Source organism: Micropterus salmoides, unplaced genomic scaffold (genome assembly GCF_014851395.1).
Source record: "Micropterus salmoides isolate LMB-PRFRI ecotype aquatic unplaced genomic scaffold, ASM1485139v1 Ms_hic_scaffold_5, whole genome shotgun sequence".
NCBI classification, from domain to species: Eukaryota; Metazoa; Chordata; class Actinopteri; order Centrarchiformes; family Centrarchidae; genus Micropterus; species Micropterus salmoides.
The window spans coordinates 16,958,559-16,977,176 of NW_024044237.1; the positions used below are offsets into that span (position 1 = coordinate 16,958,559).

Sequence of the window (18,618 nt, forward strand, 5' to 3'; positions counted from 1 at the left end):
TCTTTCAGGCAGGGAATTATGCTGAGGACAATGTAGTGTTCAGATCAAGATTCTAAGATTTTCTCATGTACATCGAGTATATACATCAAGAGCTACATTCAATCCAAATTCCTAGCGTGTGCACACATACCTGGCCATTAAAGCTGATTCTGATTCTGATGCTCTAAAAATAAAACTTTTGAATCTTGAATGTGCAGATAAGTTACTGGTAGCTCACGTAAATTCTCCTGTATGCACTTACAACCTGTCAGTGAATGTGTTCTATCGTATATAACTGTAATTCCAGACAAAGGGGTGTATTTATAATCATGAATGTTTTTGTCTGTTGACAAACGGGTTAATATTAGATCATGAAACATCTTCAGCAGCACTGTGTTCAACTGACTTTCTATTTACAACAAATATCCATTAGGAACATTGATTTTCCTCCATGACCTGAAAGTTTGAGCCTGAAATTACCAAAACTCAGTTGAGTAACATAGATGTACAAACTGTTGCAACCCCTACATTCTAAACTGGCAGCCACAAAGTCAAAGGAAACTCATCAAACTTATTATAGAAAACATGATTTGATGGTGGTAAACGATAAACACATCACATGCTCAGAATCTGATAAGCTGTAAGGTCCCTTTCCTCTTTAACATCCTATGCTTGACTTTACTGAATTCAACAAGAACACGATGGTTTGTCCATCTCAGTTTTGTCCTTGTTACAGTAAAGCAGAAAAAAGAAGAAAACAACACTGTTTTATATAAAAGGTGTTCCTCCTTTGCTGCTAAATGACTGTATTATGAAACACTGTGAAAAGTGGAAGTGTATTTCAAATTTCAGATGAAAATACAGAACGTTATCTACGTCTGGATCATCTACAATAGACTAATTCCCTCATTAACTAAAGTATTAGAGCAAGCAGCACAATTAAAACTACACACCCACTCATATTTATTGCATTAAAGGGATATATTATCGTCATCAGCCACAACTGGTTTTAACAACCGTTGAAAATCACACCATGTAACTGACGAACCAATACTGAGAAAAAGCAGAAGTGTTTACCTCATGGAAACAAATTCATGCAGACTGTGAACTTCCTCAGAGACAAGACAGAAAATCAAAGGAAGACAGCTTGGTTGAATTTGATAATAACACTCACGCACTGCACCGAACCTTTAATAAATCTACAAATGCAAGAGCATGTTAGTTTGTTTGATAAACTTTGACCCTTGACTCATCCATCAACATCTGTTGAATAAATAGATTTTGATTTAAGTAAATGCAGACTTTATTACTTTGACATGAAGATAAAAGTAGCCATTTTCGATGACATGTAAACACAGCTGATTAACCAACATTATAAAAGTACTGATGCCACTTTTTCAGGCACTTTAGAGTACGGTTCATGTCTGCCAATCATTGTAGGCTAATACAAAAAATACATTGCAAAGACATTTTTGTTCTTAAAATTTGTATTATCATTATTAAAAGTTTTCAGTTTTAACTATGAAATAAAAGTAAATATGCTCATAAATTAGACACAAGTAAAAATGAGGAAGTGGAACATAATCTAAAGATAAGAGATATTAAAATTGTGGTAAAATACATTCTTACGAAATATTAAATAGTCATAATACATAATCTAGTCTATAAAAACTAGCCACACTGTGATTCAAATGCTGGAGCTGATACTTTGATGCTCAGTCACAACCCAGTAGTACAGTAAAGGTGAACAAAATATGAGCACTGATGGCTTTTTATTTTCCTATTGGAAATCACATTAAATAAGGTGAAAGACCTTCAGGCATCTTGGCACACCTCCTCCACCTGCCTTCAGCGGTGCAGTGAACACTGAATCACCTGCTCTGCGGACTTTGGCATACACACATTCATCTACTCTGGTTCAATGGTCTGCCGAGGTTGCTTTGAAATCTTGACTTGGCCGTACTCCACCTCCACCTCTTCTTTTGCTGCATCTGCCTCCCAGGTCGCTGCATGACCCTGACATCAGCATAGGTTAATTCTTGTTCATCTTCTTCTTCTGCAGAGTAAAAGGAAGTGAAGCACAAATGTATCATATTTAATGATTAGATACAATCAGTACAGAAAAGGCGATCACTTCTGATATCAGAAGTCAATTGTTAAAGGAATAGTTTTACATAATCAGAAATACGCTTTCTTACTGAGAGATAGATGAGAAAACTGCAATGATGGTTCAGGAAAGTTTTGTTTAGTACCTTTTGGTTTGTTGTTTTCCTTTTTCTTGTGAGCACAGACGACTACCACCCCGGCCACTAATAGAATTACCAGTGCAGAAAGTACGCCGGCGATTATTGTCAAATTGTCTATTTCCGTAATAAAAGACACAAAAAGACACACAGATCTTTAAGTTAACACACTTTACAGGTGAAGACACACAAAGAAGAAAAGGGGAAATTAGTTTAATAAATCCACTGCAGCAGGGTTAGTTATCACTTACTGATGTACCATGGGACATCTCTGCTGGGAGTTTGATTGGAGGATGTGATATTAGTGGACGATTTAATTGACACTTTGCCAGGGTCCTTACCCGCAGTAGTGACTGTGGTAGGTGTTGTTGTTGTTGTTGTTGGCTCAATACACAGGGTGTTATTGGCTTCAAGCACCCACTGTGATATGTGTGTCATATTGATGGTGCAGTTAATGAATATGAAGCCTGTGGAAAAGAAACGATAAATGATGTACAGTTAATCATCAGAGTCATACTAATCAAACTGTTTTCTACTCACCACAGGTAGATATCTTCTCTTTTTTGGAGACACTACTGACGTTATTCCTGACTGAGCAGACCAGCTGTCCTGACACGTCTTGTTTCAGAGTGATGTTGTTACTCTCATTGTTTCCAGAGAGGAGCTGAGCGTCTGTCAGTGTGTGTCCATCCAGAGTCCAGCTGTACTGAGGACTGTCCCCTCCCTCAGAGGAGCAGGACACCCTCATCTCTCCCTGGAACAGACACTCAGGACCAGCAGGACAGAGGACACAGGAGCTGAAGGAAACACACTCAGATGACTTTTCATATTAAGACTTGGTTATTCTATAAGATTCTAATACATAACAGGCATATTTACAGATACATGTAGAATATGAGATATATGAAGTTTCCATTTACACTTATTCATTTATCCAACGCTTTTATCCAAAGCGACTTACAAACGCTATAATGTCAGAGGTCGCACGCCTCTGGAGCAACTTAACCCATAGTGGGGAAATGAACCTGGGTCTCTCACACCAAAGGCATGTGCCTTATCCATTATGCCATCACCACCCAGTGTGAGTTTAGCAACAAAATAACATGTATGTCTATCAATATACACTAAAGACCCCCATAGGCAAAAAATGTTATTTACCTTGAATGATCAAATGTAGAGTCCGCTGCTCTGATCTCTTTCCATCTGAATCAAAGATTTCTAGAGTATATTCACCACCATCAGTCCAGCTCATTGTTGATCCTAAATGTTCCATTACTGGGAGTAAATGAGGATCTGTTTCTATCACATTACAAAATCTGATTCTTTCTCCCTGAAGTACTACTGTTTGTTTTTCATTGGTATTTAAATATTTCTGAGGCGCTGTCCATCAGCTGGAGGACCACAGTTCCTCCCAAAGCTCCATAACACTGAGCTCCATCCTGTCTGCCATCACATGTTTCCACACCTGGAAATGTGATAAATTAGATTTAAAAAATGTAAATATCACACTAATTTTATTTCTACAAATGACTGACTGTGACAATATTTTTGGTAAATGCAAATATTGATCTAAAGCAAATAATAGTAGTTTGGTGTTTCTCAGACGTCACTGCACACATACGTTTATTGTTGTGCAGCTGACCATTACGCCCGGCCTTTGATTGCAAAACAGTTAAGGCTCAACTAACATCTGTAAGACATTTGTTTTAATATTGTTAGCTGTAATCTTCACTCAGCCATGACAAACTCCTGCTGTTTTTTTGTTGTTTTTATACACACCTACAGAACTATTTTAGAAAATAGCAGAAAACTTGAAGTGACTTAAGGAAGAAATTAAGGGGGAAATCAAAACAGTTGGGGATGAAGCACTATAATGAATAATTTATTGGTTGATTTTCAAAAACTCATAATTGGAATTTTTACTCTAATTGCACAATGAAGTCAAATTGATCTATGGATTTTTATTGCTCTTGGAAATAACAAGATTGAAAATGTTACTGAATCTTAGAAAAGCTGTATGTTACAAACTGCTGCAGTCATCAGTTGATTCTCATATCTTAATTTATCAATAAAAGTGGTTTTCTTCAGAAAAGGTGGTTTCAAACCTGCAGTATTTGAGTTGCATTATACATATCAGTGAACATACTGTCTATACTCATGACTGTACTTGAAACAAAAGCTGTGCAAGAAGTTCCTGTATTAATATGTGTTAGTTAGTTAGTTAGTTAGTTGTAAGTTTAACAGCTCACCATGAGAGACTCCAAGTAGCATCAGAAACAGTCCAATCACAGCTTGCATGTCTCCTCAGTCTTCAGCCTCTGTTGACCCAGTCAGCAGCTTCCACTCACACTTTTCTCCTTCACCCAAAAGCAAACCTGCACATTCTACACTGAACAGCCTCAAATGTGTCCTGAAATGATCAGCCTCACAGGAGAGTGTGTAAAAACTTTGAAAAAACAGAGTGTTGTTGTTTTCACCTTTTTATAGGCAATGAGGAGAAAAGGAAGTGATGTCAGTTTCACTTCCTTTTTTGCTCAGAACAAGAAGACTTTTGGTTGTGATGGACTGAGAGGAAGAGAGGGAAACATTCCTCCTTTACACTGAAAGAGGATTTGAGACTGACAAAACAAGCATCTGATGCATCTTTAGTTTTTTTTTCTCTAAATGATTGAACAATTACATTTAATCAAAATTCACAGCCTGAGATTCTGTCTCAACTTTTCAAACTGCCCCTGCCTAACCCACAAGCTATTATGAGAACATGTTGAACACATACTGCACAATAACACACACCAAGTTGTATTTTAAATTCTGGTTTAGACAGTGAAGTCAAATAATTCAAAATAACAGAGAAATGTGTATAACATTGCATTAAAGAAATCCAGAATTGTGTGTATTGGATTTACACATTCATTTAAAAAAGCTACATAAGGAGAAATTTCAGATAAATAAAGACAACACTGAGTGTTCAACACATTGTCTGAATATTCATATGATCCACAAAAACAGTTAAGCAAATTAAAACATTTAGTGATTATTGAGTTTTTATCATGTGATTCAGAATAATTGAATACTGCAGTAACAATGCTATGATAGATATAGCAATATTATATTTTACATAATGTAAACCTCTAGATACAGTGACTTTTCAGACTTTATTATCGGCTAATTAATGCCTTTCTTGCCTTCAGTATACTTGGCAATACTACCCATATAAATCCACCTAAGACATTCCCCTTTATTCTTTGACAGAGGATTATTCGTTTGTCTTTTTCAGAGGTATATATCAACAACATTTTTAAAAAGGCATGAATAGGCTTTCCCCCATAATTGGTTGACTGACTGAACAAAGCAAAATTCTGACATCTAACTAGAATTTGGGGATGACAACTGTTCAATATCTAGCCTGCTTATTTTAGAAGCAGTTTAACACATGTGATTACCAACAGTCCTCACAGCTGTCAGAAAATGTATTATTTTCAGTGCTCGACCTCATCAAACTGTACAGTTTAACTTTATGCTGAAAGCTTTGTGGAGACGTTGGTTTGTGTGATGGTTGTTGTGTTGTTGTCAATATGGCAAAGTTAGATGATTAATCGACTGAACTGCTTATTTCAGTTCCTCATTTCTGACACAAACAGAAGGAGCTAAAATATGTACATTCACGCTGCACTATTGGCCCACAGCTCAAACTATTTCTCGTCAATGTTACTGGTTTAAAGTGTGTAATTCCTCGTGTAAACACCCCCCACAGCTCTCTCTCTGCCGTCTTGTTAGTTTCTGACGCCCTCCACTGGCAACTGTTGATTAAAGTCAAATGCTCTAAAATAAAAGACTTCCGACATTGCACTCGCAGCATGTGTTACAGTCAATATCCAGTGAAGAAGATTAAATCATTATTATAATATTGATCTTTTTTTTTACCAAATACAGAATTATCCAAAAGCAACAGTAACAGGTTTTTATTACAAAACAACAGAAACTCCTACTATTAAATGTTTTGAATGGTTTAACATTATTGTTCTTAGCAAAACAGACATATATTTGTAAGTATAATCAAATAAGAAAAAACAAAACTGTTATTTACATAATCCAGCAATTAATCACTTTAATCATATATGTGAAAATGCCATTAACTGTAATTGTACACAGTTTTGATTTTACTAAACAAAGTTAATACCATGATTTGAATACAAAATCACCATTTCTAAAATATACATAACCATAAAGTCATGTACAGATACAAAAGTTTAAGCAATTTATCTTAAAAACATTAACTTTTCTTTCCTAATAAAAATATCCCTGTTTCCAATTTTGTGACAGTTTTTCAGATAATCCAGTGTGTTTCAAAATGGCTGATTTACCTGAAGAAGTGGGAGAATGTTCTCAACCCATGAAGAAACAATTCATCCTTTAATGTGTCTAAAAAAATCTAAATCATTACATTTGGTGATGCATTGTTTTTATTGGACAGCAACACTGTGGAAGTCTATATTCTAATAATTTACTGCTAATGACAAAATCAGCTTTATTCACAACGTCACATTTTGCTTTAGGATAAACTGTGCTGTGTGGAGCAGTGGCCTCTGGATGATTTATCACTCTCCAAAGGCAGCGGCGTACTGAAACTCTGATCCACTTTCACCAAGTCAATAACCAGTGAAGTGACAGAGTGAACAGAGTTTCCACTCTAAACCCTGTTTTCACATCCAGAAAGACATGAGGCCAATCACAGCAGGTGTGAGGGGCGACACTGAGGTGTTGGTTTCAGAAAGTTAAAGTTCAGATGCAGAACTTCTCATTTCAACCATCACAACAGAGTTCTCTTGATATTTCATTGTTCGAGGGTCGGCAGAGCCTTCAGCTATCTGATATTTATTTTTCTTCCAAACAAAATAGATGGCGATCCCAATTAATAAAAGAATCACCACAGCTGCTCGCACACCACATATGAGCTGGGAGCGATCTGTTCAAGAAAAGAGACACAAAAATCTATTGTCAAGTTATTGCTGTGACAGGAGAGTTAGTTTTCACTTAGATAGAGATTGGCAGGTGTGATGTGAGTGGAAGATTTAATAAACATTATGATGACAGTGTCCTTACTGTCAGTGGAGGTCTCAGTGTCTGTGATCATGGTAGGTGTTTGTTGTTGTTGGTTCAATGCACAGGGTGTTATTGGCTTCAAGCACCCACTGTGATATGTGTGTCATATTGATGGTGCAGTTAATGAATATGAAGCCTGTGGAAAAGAAACGATAAATGATGTACAGTTAATAATCAGAGTCCGTCATACTAATCAAACTGTTTTCTACTCACCACAGGTAGATATCTTCTCTTTTTTGGAGACACTACTGACGTTATTCCTGACTGAGCAGACCAGCTGTCCTGACACGTCTTGTTTCAAAGTGATGTTGTTACTCTCATTGTTTCCAGAGAGGAGCTGAGCGTCTGTCAGTGTGTGTCCATCCAGAGTCCAGCTGTACTGAGGACTGTCCCCTCCCTCAGAGGAGCAGGACACCCTCATCTCTCCCTGGGACAGACACTCAGAGACCAGCAGGACAGAGGACACAGGAGCTGAAGGAAACACACTCAGATGACTTTTCATATTAAGACTTGGTTATTCTATACAGATTCTAATACATAACAGGCATATTTACAGATACATGTAGAATAGGAGATATATGAAGTTTCCATTTACACTTATTCATTTATCCAAAGCGACTTACAAACGTCAGAGGTCGCACGCCTCTGGAGCAACTTAACCCATAGTGGGGAAATGAACCTGGGTCTCTCACACCAAAGGCATGTGCCTTATCCATTACGCCATCACCACCCAGTGTGAGTTTAGCAACAAAATAACATGTATGTCTATCAATATACCACTAAAGACCCAATAGGCAAAAATTGTTATTTACCTTGAATGGTCAAATGTAGAGTCCGCAGCTCTGATCTCTGTCCATTTGAATCAAAGATTACAACAGTATATTCACCACCATCAGTCCAGCTCAATTTGTTGATCCGAAATGTTCCATTACTGGGAGTAAATGAGGATCTGTCTTCTATCACATTAAAAAATCTGATTCTTTGTCCCTGTAAGTATTCCTGTTCTGTTGCTTAACAATTGGTATCTAAATATTTCTGAGGCGCTGTCCATCAGCTGGAGGAACACAGTTCCTCCCAAAGCTCCATAACACTGAGCTCCATCCTGTCTGCCATCACATGTTTCACACCTGGAAATGTTATAAATTAGATTGAAAAAATGTAAATATCACACAAATTTTATTTCTACAAAATGACTGACTGTGACAACATTTTTGGTAAATGCAAATATTGATCTAAAGCAAATAATAATAGTTTGGTGTCTCTCAGACGTTACTGCACACATACGTTTATTGTTGTGCAGCTGACCGTTACGCCCGGCCTGTGATTGCAAAACAGTTAAGGCTCAACTAACATCTGTAAAAAAAGGTAAACAATTTTGATCAAATAATTCCTTTCAGTTTGCAAACAGGACATTCTTATTGTGCAAGTACAGTTTTGAGTAATTTGCACTAACATACAAACATGCTTTTATAGAAAACATTTCATGAAACATGCTACATTATATTCTACTTCACAATGTTGTGGAAAATATTGTTTACTACTTTTTAACTTTTTACTAGTGCATAGTGGTTACTTTTCAGAATAATATTTAACATAAATACAACATAGAAAAAATACAATATATGATGTATTGACAACAATTAAACCGAAAGTGTGTGACGATGTCAACATTAAAATGCTACTTACATGGTAATACATCAGTGATAATAATCCAATAATACATATTATTATGCAGTGTGATAATATATATGAAAGACTGAGACTATACTAGTGCAATACATTATAAATAAAATCTAAATACATTTTAGACCACAATATGCTTGAATATATTATATTTGTGAATTGATAATATTTCACAACCCTATGACTGGAAAACAGTTTGACTTTAGTTACTAAAGTATAGCCTACTCAATGTTGTGGTGTAAAACATTCTTTGTTCTCTATAAAATGACTCTGGTTTAAGTCAAGGGTCAGTGTGTGAGCTGCAAAACACTGAAGATGATGTAACCTTTTGAATGTACTTACACTAGCTGCATAAAATGTGTCAAATTAAACAAGTTCATCAGCTCACCATGAGAGACTCTGAGTAGCATCAGCAACAGTCCAATCACAGCTTCCATGTCTCCTCAGTGTTCAGCCTCTGTTGACCCAGTCAGCAGCTTCCAGACAAATCTCTCTTCTTTATTCAAAAGCAAACATGCACATCCTACACTGAGCAACCTGAAATGTCTTCTCTTAGTGATCAGCTGCAAATAAGAAGGTGTGAAAACTCTCACCAAGCAGAGTGTTGTTAAAATAGTACAGCTGAGTGGAAAGAGGAAGCGGTTAGAGTTAACACAGTCAGCTGTTGCAAAGTTATCATAAAAGCTCCAGAAACAACAAGAAATCTGCTTGCCCCAGTTGATATCTTCTCATATATAACTATTCTTCAGTTGCAGCCATATTGTTATGTTATCAGACAAATATACACCATCACTAACCTTTGCACTACATTTAACGAAGTGAAAAAGTGATATCATTGGACTTGACAAGCAGAGCAAAGAAAAAGTCTTATAGAGAGGTGCGTTGGATCAGAAACTGAAAGAACTATTGATGCTTTGGTCCTCAGACCATCATCAGGTAAGAATCTAATTAAACACTTATTTACAAAATGGATTGAACTAATTCTGCCAAAATAAAGGTGTTTTAGGAGGACAGTGGTTAATTCCAACCCAGGATGCTTTTATGCACTTATAAGGAAACATGAAGTCATTTTAACACCTTCAAGTCTCTGATACATCATCAGAGCTCATGTTTCATGGCTCACTCTCAATAGGACTACTTTAAACAGTCAAACCTCAAACGACATCCTCAGACTTTACTGTAATGTTTCTTGTGTCATTAACAACGGGTAAAGGAAGCAGAATATTGCAGCAAACTGGCCATTTCAGTTCCTCATTATCTTCAAATTATTTTCACGCTTCCAAACGTTATTTTATGTAGAGCAATTTATAAGAATTTCTTTTAAATATAGTATAATGTTCAAAAAGCAGTGTAGCTAAAGTTTTCAACTCTTTATTCTTTTTAGAAAACTAATCTACAATCAGAGGATTGGTTTGTCTTTTGTCAGAGATATCAACAACAGTAGTAAATAAAGGCCAGCAAAGTGCGTGCACATTCACATGTACGCGCATGATGCGCATAACAGTCGTTCACGTGAATACATTTTTGGATTAATAAAAAATAATTTATCAAAATTTAATTAATCAAAAATTTATTTAAAAATAATCATTAATAAAAAAAAGAGTAAAAATGAATAATAAAAATTTAAAATAATAAATAAATAAAGATTGGGAGGTCATAGCAAGGTTGAACAACAAAGAGATGGAGATGTGAAAATGGGTATTTAGAAAAGTATTTGCACCTCTGTTAGCGGTGGTGGGGGGGTCGATCACCAAAAGGTGAAGACGGGTGTGAAAAGGGGGGTTTGTGTATATGGGATGTCCGGTGTTATCCTCTAAAAGAGGATGTTTGGGAGTGGCTTTAGCAATCGGTTGTATATATATAGCGGGCTAGTTTTTTGACTTACATCTGACCGAGAGCATGGTGAATCCGTATCGGACGTAGCTATCTTTGTGCAGAACAACAGCGCCATCTTTGCAGCATTGCAATCATGGACGTCGCAGGTAATCAATTGGGAGTAATGACTCCAAAACAACGCATAATTGTAGATCCTGTTGCAATGAGTATGGCTCCCAGAAAGAAGACTCCCCCAACAACATTGGCTGATTTTCTGGACCGAAAGGCCTGGGTGCCTCAGTTTGAATGGGCGGTGGAAGATTTTATAATGTCGGGATTCTTGTTTGAGCATGGAACAGTTCATCTTTATACAAGAGATCGTGATGAAATTTTTCTTTGTGAAAGCACACCGTACATTAGTTTTTCAGCCAAAGACTGGAATTACTTCAGAAACAAAGTCTGTAAAGATATGAGTGCTTCAAAAGGAGTCTATACCACACAATGGTGCGGGTCTGTGCCAGGAGAGCTCTACCGTGTAGCTCTACCCAGAATCCTACATCTTTTTTAGATCATGCAAGGATGATTCTATCATTCAAAATGCAAGGATGGGAACCCCAGAGCAGCAAAAAGGCTACCCCATCACGTCTAAAGAGTGGGAGACGTGGTTCAGCACCGGCTTTGTGGTCCAGTGGGGAGAATGGGATAGAACCCTTGAAATCTTCTCACACATTGATAAATTATTCAGATGGTATAAACCTTATGTTAGCTATGTAGGGATCAAAAGAAAACTTTTTGGTCCTGAGGACAAGCAAGATGAACAACAAACAACAACGCAGACAACCTCAAAGACCTCCACGACGGGTCTGACGGTGACATTGTTCTAATTAAAATGTTTTGTGCAGGTACGAGGACATGTGCATCGGGTGAGGGTCTATCGAGCAGCCCTAAATATTTTCCAGTACTACAGGACGATGATAACTCATGGGTGGATGACTATGGCAAAGAACTGGGGAAAATAAATTTAACATTTCTCATTCCTGAAGAAAAAGCGGAGGAGGACAAGAGCAGGGCCAAGCCGTTTAAGGGTGCCTGTTTGGACACTCTGGACTGTTGCGACAAAGACACATCTCCTAACACTACTGCTAGAGGTATTGTACAGGTAACCGTAGCTTATTATGTGACACAGATAGGATACTATGTTGTTCCATGGCGTACCATGGTGCAAAGGACAGCGGATAAATAGCAAATGTTTTTCCTGTGAATGATAATGAGTTTCATATGGGTCATGTGTTTTGTTTTTGTACTTTTAGCATTGATTTGTGTGTTTTAATGCTAACCACAAAACAACATGTCGATGTTGCTGATGAGATGTATTGCTTAACTGAATCTTTGGTTTGTAAAAACATAGGTGCTTGTACTGATTTTCTGAAAAGTGTATACTTGTAATCATTGCTGACGGATTTGTTGCGTATGTCGTTGGAAATAAAATACTTGAACACAGACGTTGAAGCATCAGTCTTTGTAACAAAGATCATGGAGGAGGTGATGAGAAATATATACTATGCGGCAGAAAACACGGGCAAGCAAAAACTTAAAAAGGCCATGTTTGACACTACTGGAGTTCGGTACGCAGATTCAGACGTAGAAAACTGGCTCATGAAGCAAATGCCTATACTCTACACAAGGCGGCTCCAGTGCATTTAAAGAGAAACAAGGTTTTAGTGAATTCAATAGATTGGCAATTCCAGATAGATCTAGTTAACATGTCCGCTTATTCTGCTGAAAATGATGGGGTACGCTATTTGTTAACGTGTATAGATTTGTTTTCAAAACACGCATGGGTGCGTTGTTTAAAAAATAAGAGTGGTAAATGCGTCACAGCATCCTTTAAAGATATCTTAACTGAAGGAAGAATCCCACATAAAATTCAAACAGAAGAGGGAAAAAATTTTTAAACAAAATTCATTCAGCTTCCTTAGCAGCTTCCAAACACACGTATAAAATGGATACAGAGGATTTATTTGTCACCCTGCCCAGCAACTCGTCTGCATTATTTTACCTGATAGAAATACAATATCCAAAAACATGGAAATCGTTTTCATCGGAAGACTCAAAATTTGTAGTGTTTGATAAAAAATCCAACAAGAGGGTAGTTCTATCAGCGAGACAGGGATTCTATACAACAATGTCACAGATAATAGCTGAACTAAACAGTTGTTGTTTATCTGAAAACGACATGGGTCACATTGAGCTTGATTACAACAACATTACCAACAGAGTAAGCATTTTACCAACAAGAGAAGTAGAATTAAAGTTTCAAGGAAAACTTGCACAAATGTTGGGATTTATCCCCGGAGCGGCTTTTAAAACTCACAAGGGAATTGCAACATTTACATCTCAGCCACAAACTAACACAGTGTTGACACAGATGCAGTATTTGGCGCCACATCCTGCCGATGTTAACGTAGGGATGTATAATAAATTTGTTTGTACCGATGTTGTTGATCATCAAACGGTAGGGGATAGTTACGTCCCTCTTTTAAGAATAGTACATATATTGGGTCCAAACAATCCATATGATCACAAATACTTATGACAGACCACACTACCTGAGGCTCTGCAAAACACACATTGATAGTATCGAGATTTCTCTCAAGACAGATCAGAATCAACATATCCCTTTTACGTACGGCAAAGTGATAATAAAGCTGCACTTTCGACCCGTAAAATATCGGTATTAGACAAGGAGCAAACATGTACCATCCATATGCTCACAATGCAGACAAGTACGCTGCATATTATACAGCCCAAGCGGGTGGTGATTTGCCTCAGAGCTCAGTATGGTGCAGGGTTAGGGGGTATCTTTAGGGGATTGTTTAGATTATCAATCCCCTTATTCAAGAAAGGATTTACATTTGTTGCCCCTCATTTAAAGACATCTGCTAAAAACATAGCTACAGATGTTATTACTAACGTCATGAACAGACGTCAAGAGGGGTCGTTTATAGTGACCGTGGCTCCCCGACCAATAAAACGACCTCCTGGGAAAAGAGGGAGTTCCCCACCAAAGAGGCTTAGCCGAACAACAAATAAGAAGACCCTACCCTGGATGTACAATATTTTCACAGGTTGACATATCGTTGGGGGACCGACTCATAATGCAATCATCAAACACATATCCTTACAGGGGTATAATAGAGTGCCTTTTGAACTACGGAAAGGACGCTCTGCAGATACAGTTTGGATCCGGACTATTTTGCATGGATACAGCAGGTCATATGGACGAGGCGACGGCTGGAGGACGCAACGAGGGACTAGTTAAAAGAATGGAGTACACACAAGGCGGCCGCATAGTGGAGCTAATATCCCCTTTACATTCTGACTTGTTTTTTCAAGACATGTTAATGATAAATGGAGTAGACCTCAAGATAAAATTCATAAGATATAAAAACTAATTTTGCTTAATGCGCAACACTGTAGACAACTGTCGGGTTAACATTATGTCAGCAAGCCTGTTTGTAAAGAAAGTCACTGTATCTACGGCTGTTAAGCCAGCGCACGCTAAGGCATTAACGCATGGCAACATTAAATGTCCCATAGACAGAGTCTGTCTTAAAAATTTTAGCGTCCCAACGGGCACTCGTGTTTGTAATCAAGAAAATTTCTTGGGACAAATACCTAAATTTATTGCAGTAGGATTTGTAGATCATGAGGCATTTACAGGTAGTTATGCGTGTAATCTATTTACATTTAACCATTATAATATAGAGTTTTTATGTTTATACGTTGACGGCCAACAAGATCCATCAAAACCCTTTCAACCCAACTTTACCAGAGGGAATGCCATCAGAGAGTTTCATCAATTGTACTCGGCAACTGCAAAGTATCTTAAAAACAATGCTATGGCCATAACCCGCGACGAGTTTTGTAATGGATATAGTCTGTTCTTTTTTAACCTGAGCCCTGATGAAGGATGCAGAGACCATATGTCGCTCATTAAAAACGGTAGCGTTAGAGGCTCGTTTCAGAAATCTGCTTCAACGCACACTAAATGCGGTTATTTACACCACATATGATTCTATAATTGAGATATCATCAAGAAGACAGGTTCTCATTGACTTTTTCTAACTTTAACAAACGATAGTATGAATACGATAGAACTGTCAAAAGTACTTGATAAGGTAGTGAAGCAAGGTGTCTTTCTTGGAGTATTTGCTAGTGACCAGCTTCCTAAATCAGTTATTAAAAAGAGAGTCATGTTGGTGGTAAACACAGACCCCTCCCACCTGGGAGGACAACACTGGGTAGCTATCTATATTGACAAGCAGGGTGTGGGATCATTCTTTGACAGTTTTGGGAACTCTCCGATATACTCACATTTTCCTGAATCCTTTTCTGTCTTTCTCAACAGTAATTGTAAATCCACGCAACATTCTGTTAGACAAGTGCAAGATGTGGATTCTGTAGTGTGCGGTCAGCATTGTGTGTTTTTCTTTACCATATGGATAGAGGATTATCTTATGACAATGTAATGACTAAATATAGTAATAAACGGTCATGCAATGATTTTATGGTGTGCAAATTTGTGGAAAAAATACGACCCTCGGTTGTATGTGGTCAAAATAATTATGCAGAATGTAACCAGCGTGTCCAAATATCAGATTCTTTTAAGTGTGTATAATAATATTAGAAGTTGTGTGCCATTCATTATCAAAATGATTTATTGATTGAAACATGTATGACAATGTTTTTTGTTATTATGGTGATATAAATAAAACACTTAAATGATAAAGTGTCTCTATGTATTTATTTAAAACCAATAACGATATATAATTAATCCAATCACTCAATCGCATTTTAGGAGATACAAAGGGACTTGTTTCATTGTTTGCTAATCGATGCTCTCTGGTAACAAGAGGTGTAGATGGCGGTCCAGTAATAAGAGGAGAAGATTCTCCAGAAGTCTTGAAAATGATTTCAACAGTTTCTTGAATAGACTCGTGTGCCGGAGATCTTCTTAAAAGATCAAGCTGTTGTTTAGGTACCAGAAACATTTTTTGTGCATACTCCATAGTCATCTAAGTTTGTCTTGAACCAATAAGACTCGTTATAAAAGTCACAGCAATACTCAGGAGGGGGAGAAGAAAACCGCCAGACTGTTTAAGCATCGTCTTCTTTTTCTTTGAAGCACAAACCTTTTTATTGGCAAGCAGTCTAATCCCCGCCTTCTTCTTTTTTAATTTTTGATTCTGTGTCTTATTTAAAGGAATTTTACCTTTTAAAACATAGTAAGCTATTTCGCATAACGATACCAAAAGGTCTGGTGATGCAGATTTAATAATATTCACTCTCTGAGATGGAGATGCTCCGTGCATAGTTTGCAGTAAAGACAGGTTTCTTTTAATGCAATCAGACATGTTTATTTACTTTCTCTTAGGCACATACACAACAGGCAGGTCTGAAAGCAAGTCGGTTCTGAGTCTGAAATCATCAGCTTAGCTTTAAAATCAATCATCAACCGTAACCGTAAGGAATACTCGTGGCATTCGAAACAATCCATAAAAAAATGACTCTTCCCAGGAAACATTTGTCTAGCCATTAGCATGACATGGTATTTATCTCTGGGATTTTTAAACAAAACAAGATAATTGGTATTCAAATTAATAGAACGGCTAACTTTGCCTTGAAAAAACAAATTCTGAACTAGGTATAAACAACTTAAATTTCTATGATGCAAATATTTTATAAACACATTTTGGACCTCAATGTTATTGCTAGCATCATTCATTAAATCATCAATAATCAACAAATAGTTTTTATCTAAAGGCAACAATGTATCATAACATAAAGAAGATGGCAAGCCTTCAACGAAATTCACATTTCTAATTTTCAATAACTGGTCATACAATGGTTAGCAACTCAAAAAAATATATACAATGTTTTCAATCTGTTTTGAAATGAGCTTTCCATTTTCAACACACATTTTAAAATTATCCATTTTTGAAGGACCTGACACAATTACTAAATGTTGTAGTCTAAAATCAAAACCATCAGTCTCTCTAACAGCCATGGTATGGTAAAGCTCTCAGATCAGGAAAAACTCTGCGTTTCGTATTCACGACTTGAAGTCTTGTGGCAATTGTTTTATTTTTTAGTTCGAAAGCCATTTTATTTATCCCATACTTAAAATTGTCTCCTAGTGTTAGTATAGTAGAGTGACATCTATCTCAGCTTAAATCACATCCTAATGTCCGACGCTCATGTAATGCAGGATAAAACCGGAAAAAAAGACTTCCGTACCTGACGTATTTTGTTTACTAGCTAATAATTAAGATGTTGCAGGCAAAACACATGATCGGTCTAAGAAAGTAACACAGAAGACGACAATACAGTAAGTAGAAATAAATATTATTGCAATATAGGTGACAACAACTAACGCCACTTCCCTAGCAAAGATTGTAATCTATAAAAATCAAACTTGTTGAAGACACTGAAAATGTGCATCTTGTAAGTAAACTCTGAACTATGTGTACGTACATAAAGAGGAGAAATGAGAAATGGCGACTCACATGGCAGAAGGATGAAACTGTTCGAAGTAAATACTCCTACAACTGTGTAAAATATATCGAAATATTACCTCTGATTAGTATAGCTTAAAGCCTAAAGCCTTTCTAAATAATCAGACACTTGTATGATTAATTCTCCTTGAAGTTCGCTATAAAAAAAACATAATTTAAGATAATTTGCTGCACACAAAAAGAACCATGACTGAGGATAGTAAACACAAGCAGAGATTCTGTTTCTGCAAAAGAACACCTCAAATGTCTAGCTGTGATCCCATCCTATTCTCGCACATAGCCTACATCTGAATCTGAATTTTTGTCCAATATATAATCACTCGCGCATTTGAAACACTTAAAAACTAAAAAACAAAAATATGTGTCAAGTTATTGCTGTGACAGGAGTCAACAGGACTAACAGGAGTTAGTTTGTACCAGCCCGTTCTCATCTCAGGGCGTCATATACCGACGATTTGAGAAAGAGTGACAAAGCGTAGGTATTTGACGCAAAAGGCACCCTTTAGACGCACCGGGTGCATCTCCATGAGACTAGCTAGCTAGCAACGTTCATGATAAAGGTGTTGACAGCCCCCCCCGAAGCCCCTACCCTTACCACAACCATTAGAAATGTTAGTACCTAAACCTAAGTCACTGAATGTATGCATGTCGACCGGCTAACCCTACAGCTGCGCACATCCGATGTGCTAACCGGTAGGGTTAGCCTCCCTTGTGTTGCTGCAACCTGCAACGTAGGGAACAGGGGCGTTTCTTACGGACGCTGAAGGGTACCTTTAGCGCAAAATCCTTACGCTTTGTCACGCTGGCTGAAAGCGTCAGTTATGACGCATTGAGATGAGAACGTGTTGTTTGTACGTACTAATGTACCATGGGACTTTACTTCTGAGGACCCTGCAGTCTGACTGGAAGATGTAATATTAGTGGAGGGTTCAGTGGACACTAGGTAAGTCTCCTTACCTGTTACAGTCAATGAATATGAAGCCTTAGGGGAAAAAAACAGATAAACGATGTACAGTTAATCACCAGAGTCATAATTAAAGTGTTAGCTGTACTGAGGACTGTCCCCTCCCTCAGGACACCCTCATCTCTCCCTGGGACAGACACTCAGAGACCAGCAGGACAGAGGACACAGGAGCTGAAGGAAACACATTTAGATGACTTTTTTTATTAAATGTTGGTAAATCTACACAGTTGTAACATGTTGATAGCTTGAAGCT

The 18,618-nt window shown here is 37.3% G+C and overlaps 1 protein-coding gene and 2 long non-coding RNA genes across 3 annotated transcripts; all 3 read right to left on the reverse strand.

The window, feature by feature from the left end:
* Positions 1-918: 918 nt before the first annotated feature.
* On the reverse strand, positions 919-18,549 carry LOC119888613. The gene is made up of 5 exons (XM_038699268.1): positions 18,476-18,549; positions 2,763-2,959; positions 2,474-2,689; positions 2,232-2,339; positions 919-2,035 (listed from the first exon to the last, which is right to left on the reverse strand). Exons 1-5 carry the CDS (start codon positions 18,484-18,486, stop codon positions 1,884-1,886), a joined length of 684 nt encoding a protein of 227 aa, XP_038555196.1. The 5' UTR covers positions 18,487-18,549; the 3' UTR covers positions 919-1,883.
* On the reverse strand, positions 3,565-4,632 carry LOC119888620. The gene is made up of 2 exons (XR_005441911.1): positions 4,472-4,632; positions 3,565-3,687 (listed from the first exon to the last, which is right to left on the reverse strand). It is a non-coding gene; the product is annotated as an uncharacterized LOC119888620 (long non-coding RNA).
* Positions 6,863-9,529, reverse strand: LOC119888619. The gene is made up of 5 exons (XR_005441910.1): positions 9,397-9,529; positions 8,138-8,452; positions 7,539-7,796; positions 7,326-7,461; positions 6,863-7,188 (listed from the first exon to the last, which is right to left on the reverse strand). It is a non-coding gene; the product is annotated as an uncharacterized LOC119888619 (long non-coding RNA).
* Positions 18,550-18,618: the final 69 nt, after the last annotated feature.

Bases quoted from the DNA above. Each gene is read 5' to 3' on its own strand.
- LOC119888613 (XM_038699268.1), bottom strand. The intron at 2,690-2,762 runs GTGAGTAGAAAA...TCTTTTCCACAG, and splicing joins AGAGAAGATATCTACCTGTG to GCTTCATATTCATTAACTGC. The intron at 2,340-2,473 runs GTAAGTGATAAC...TTACGGAAATAG, and splicing joins AGATGTCCCATGGTACATCA to ACAATTTGACAATAATCGCC.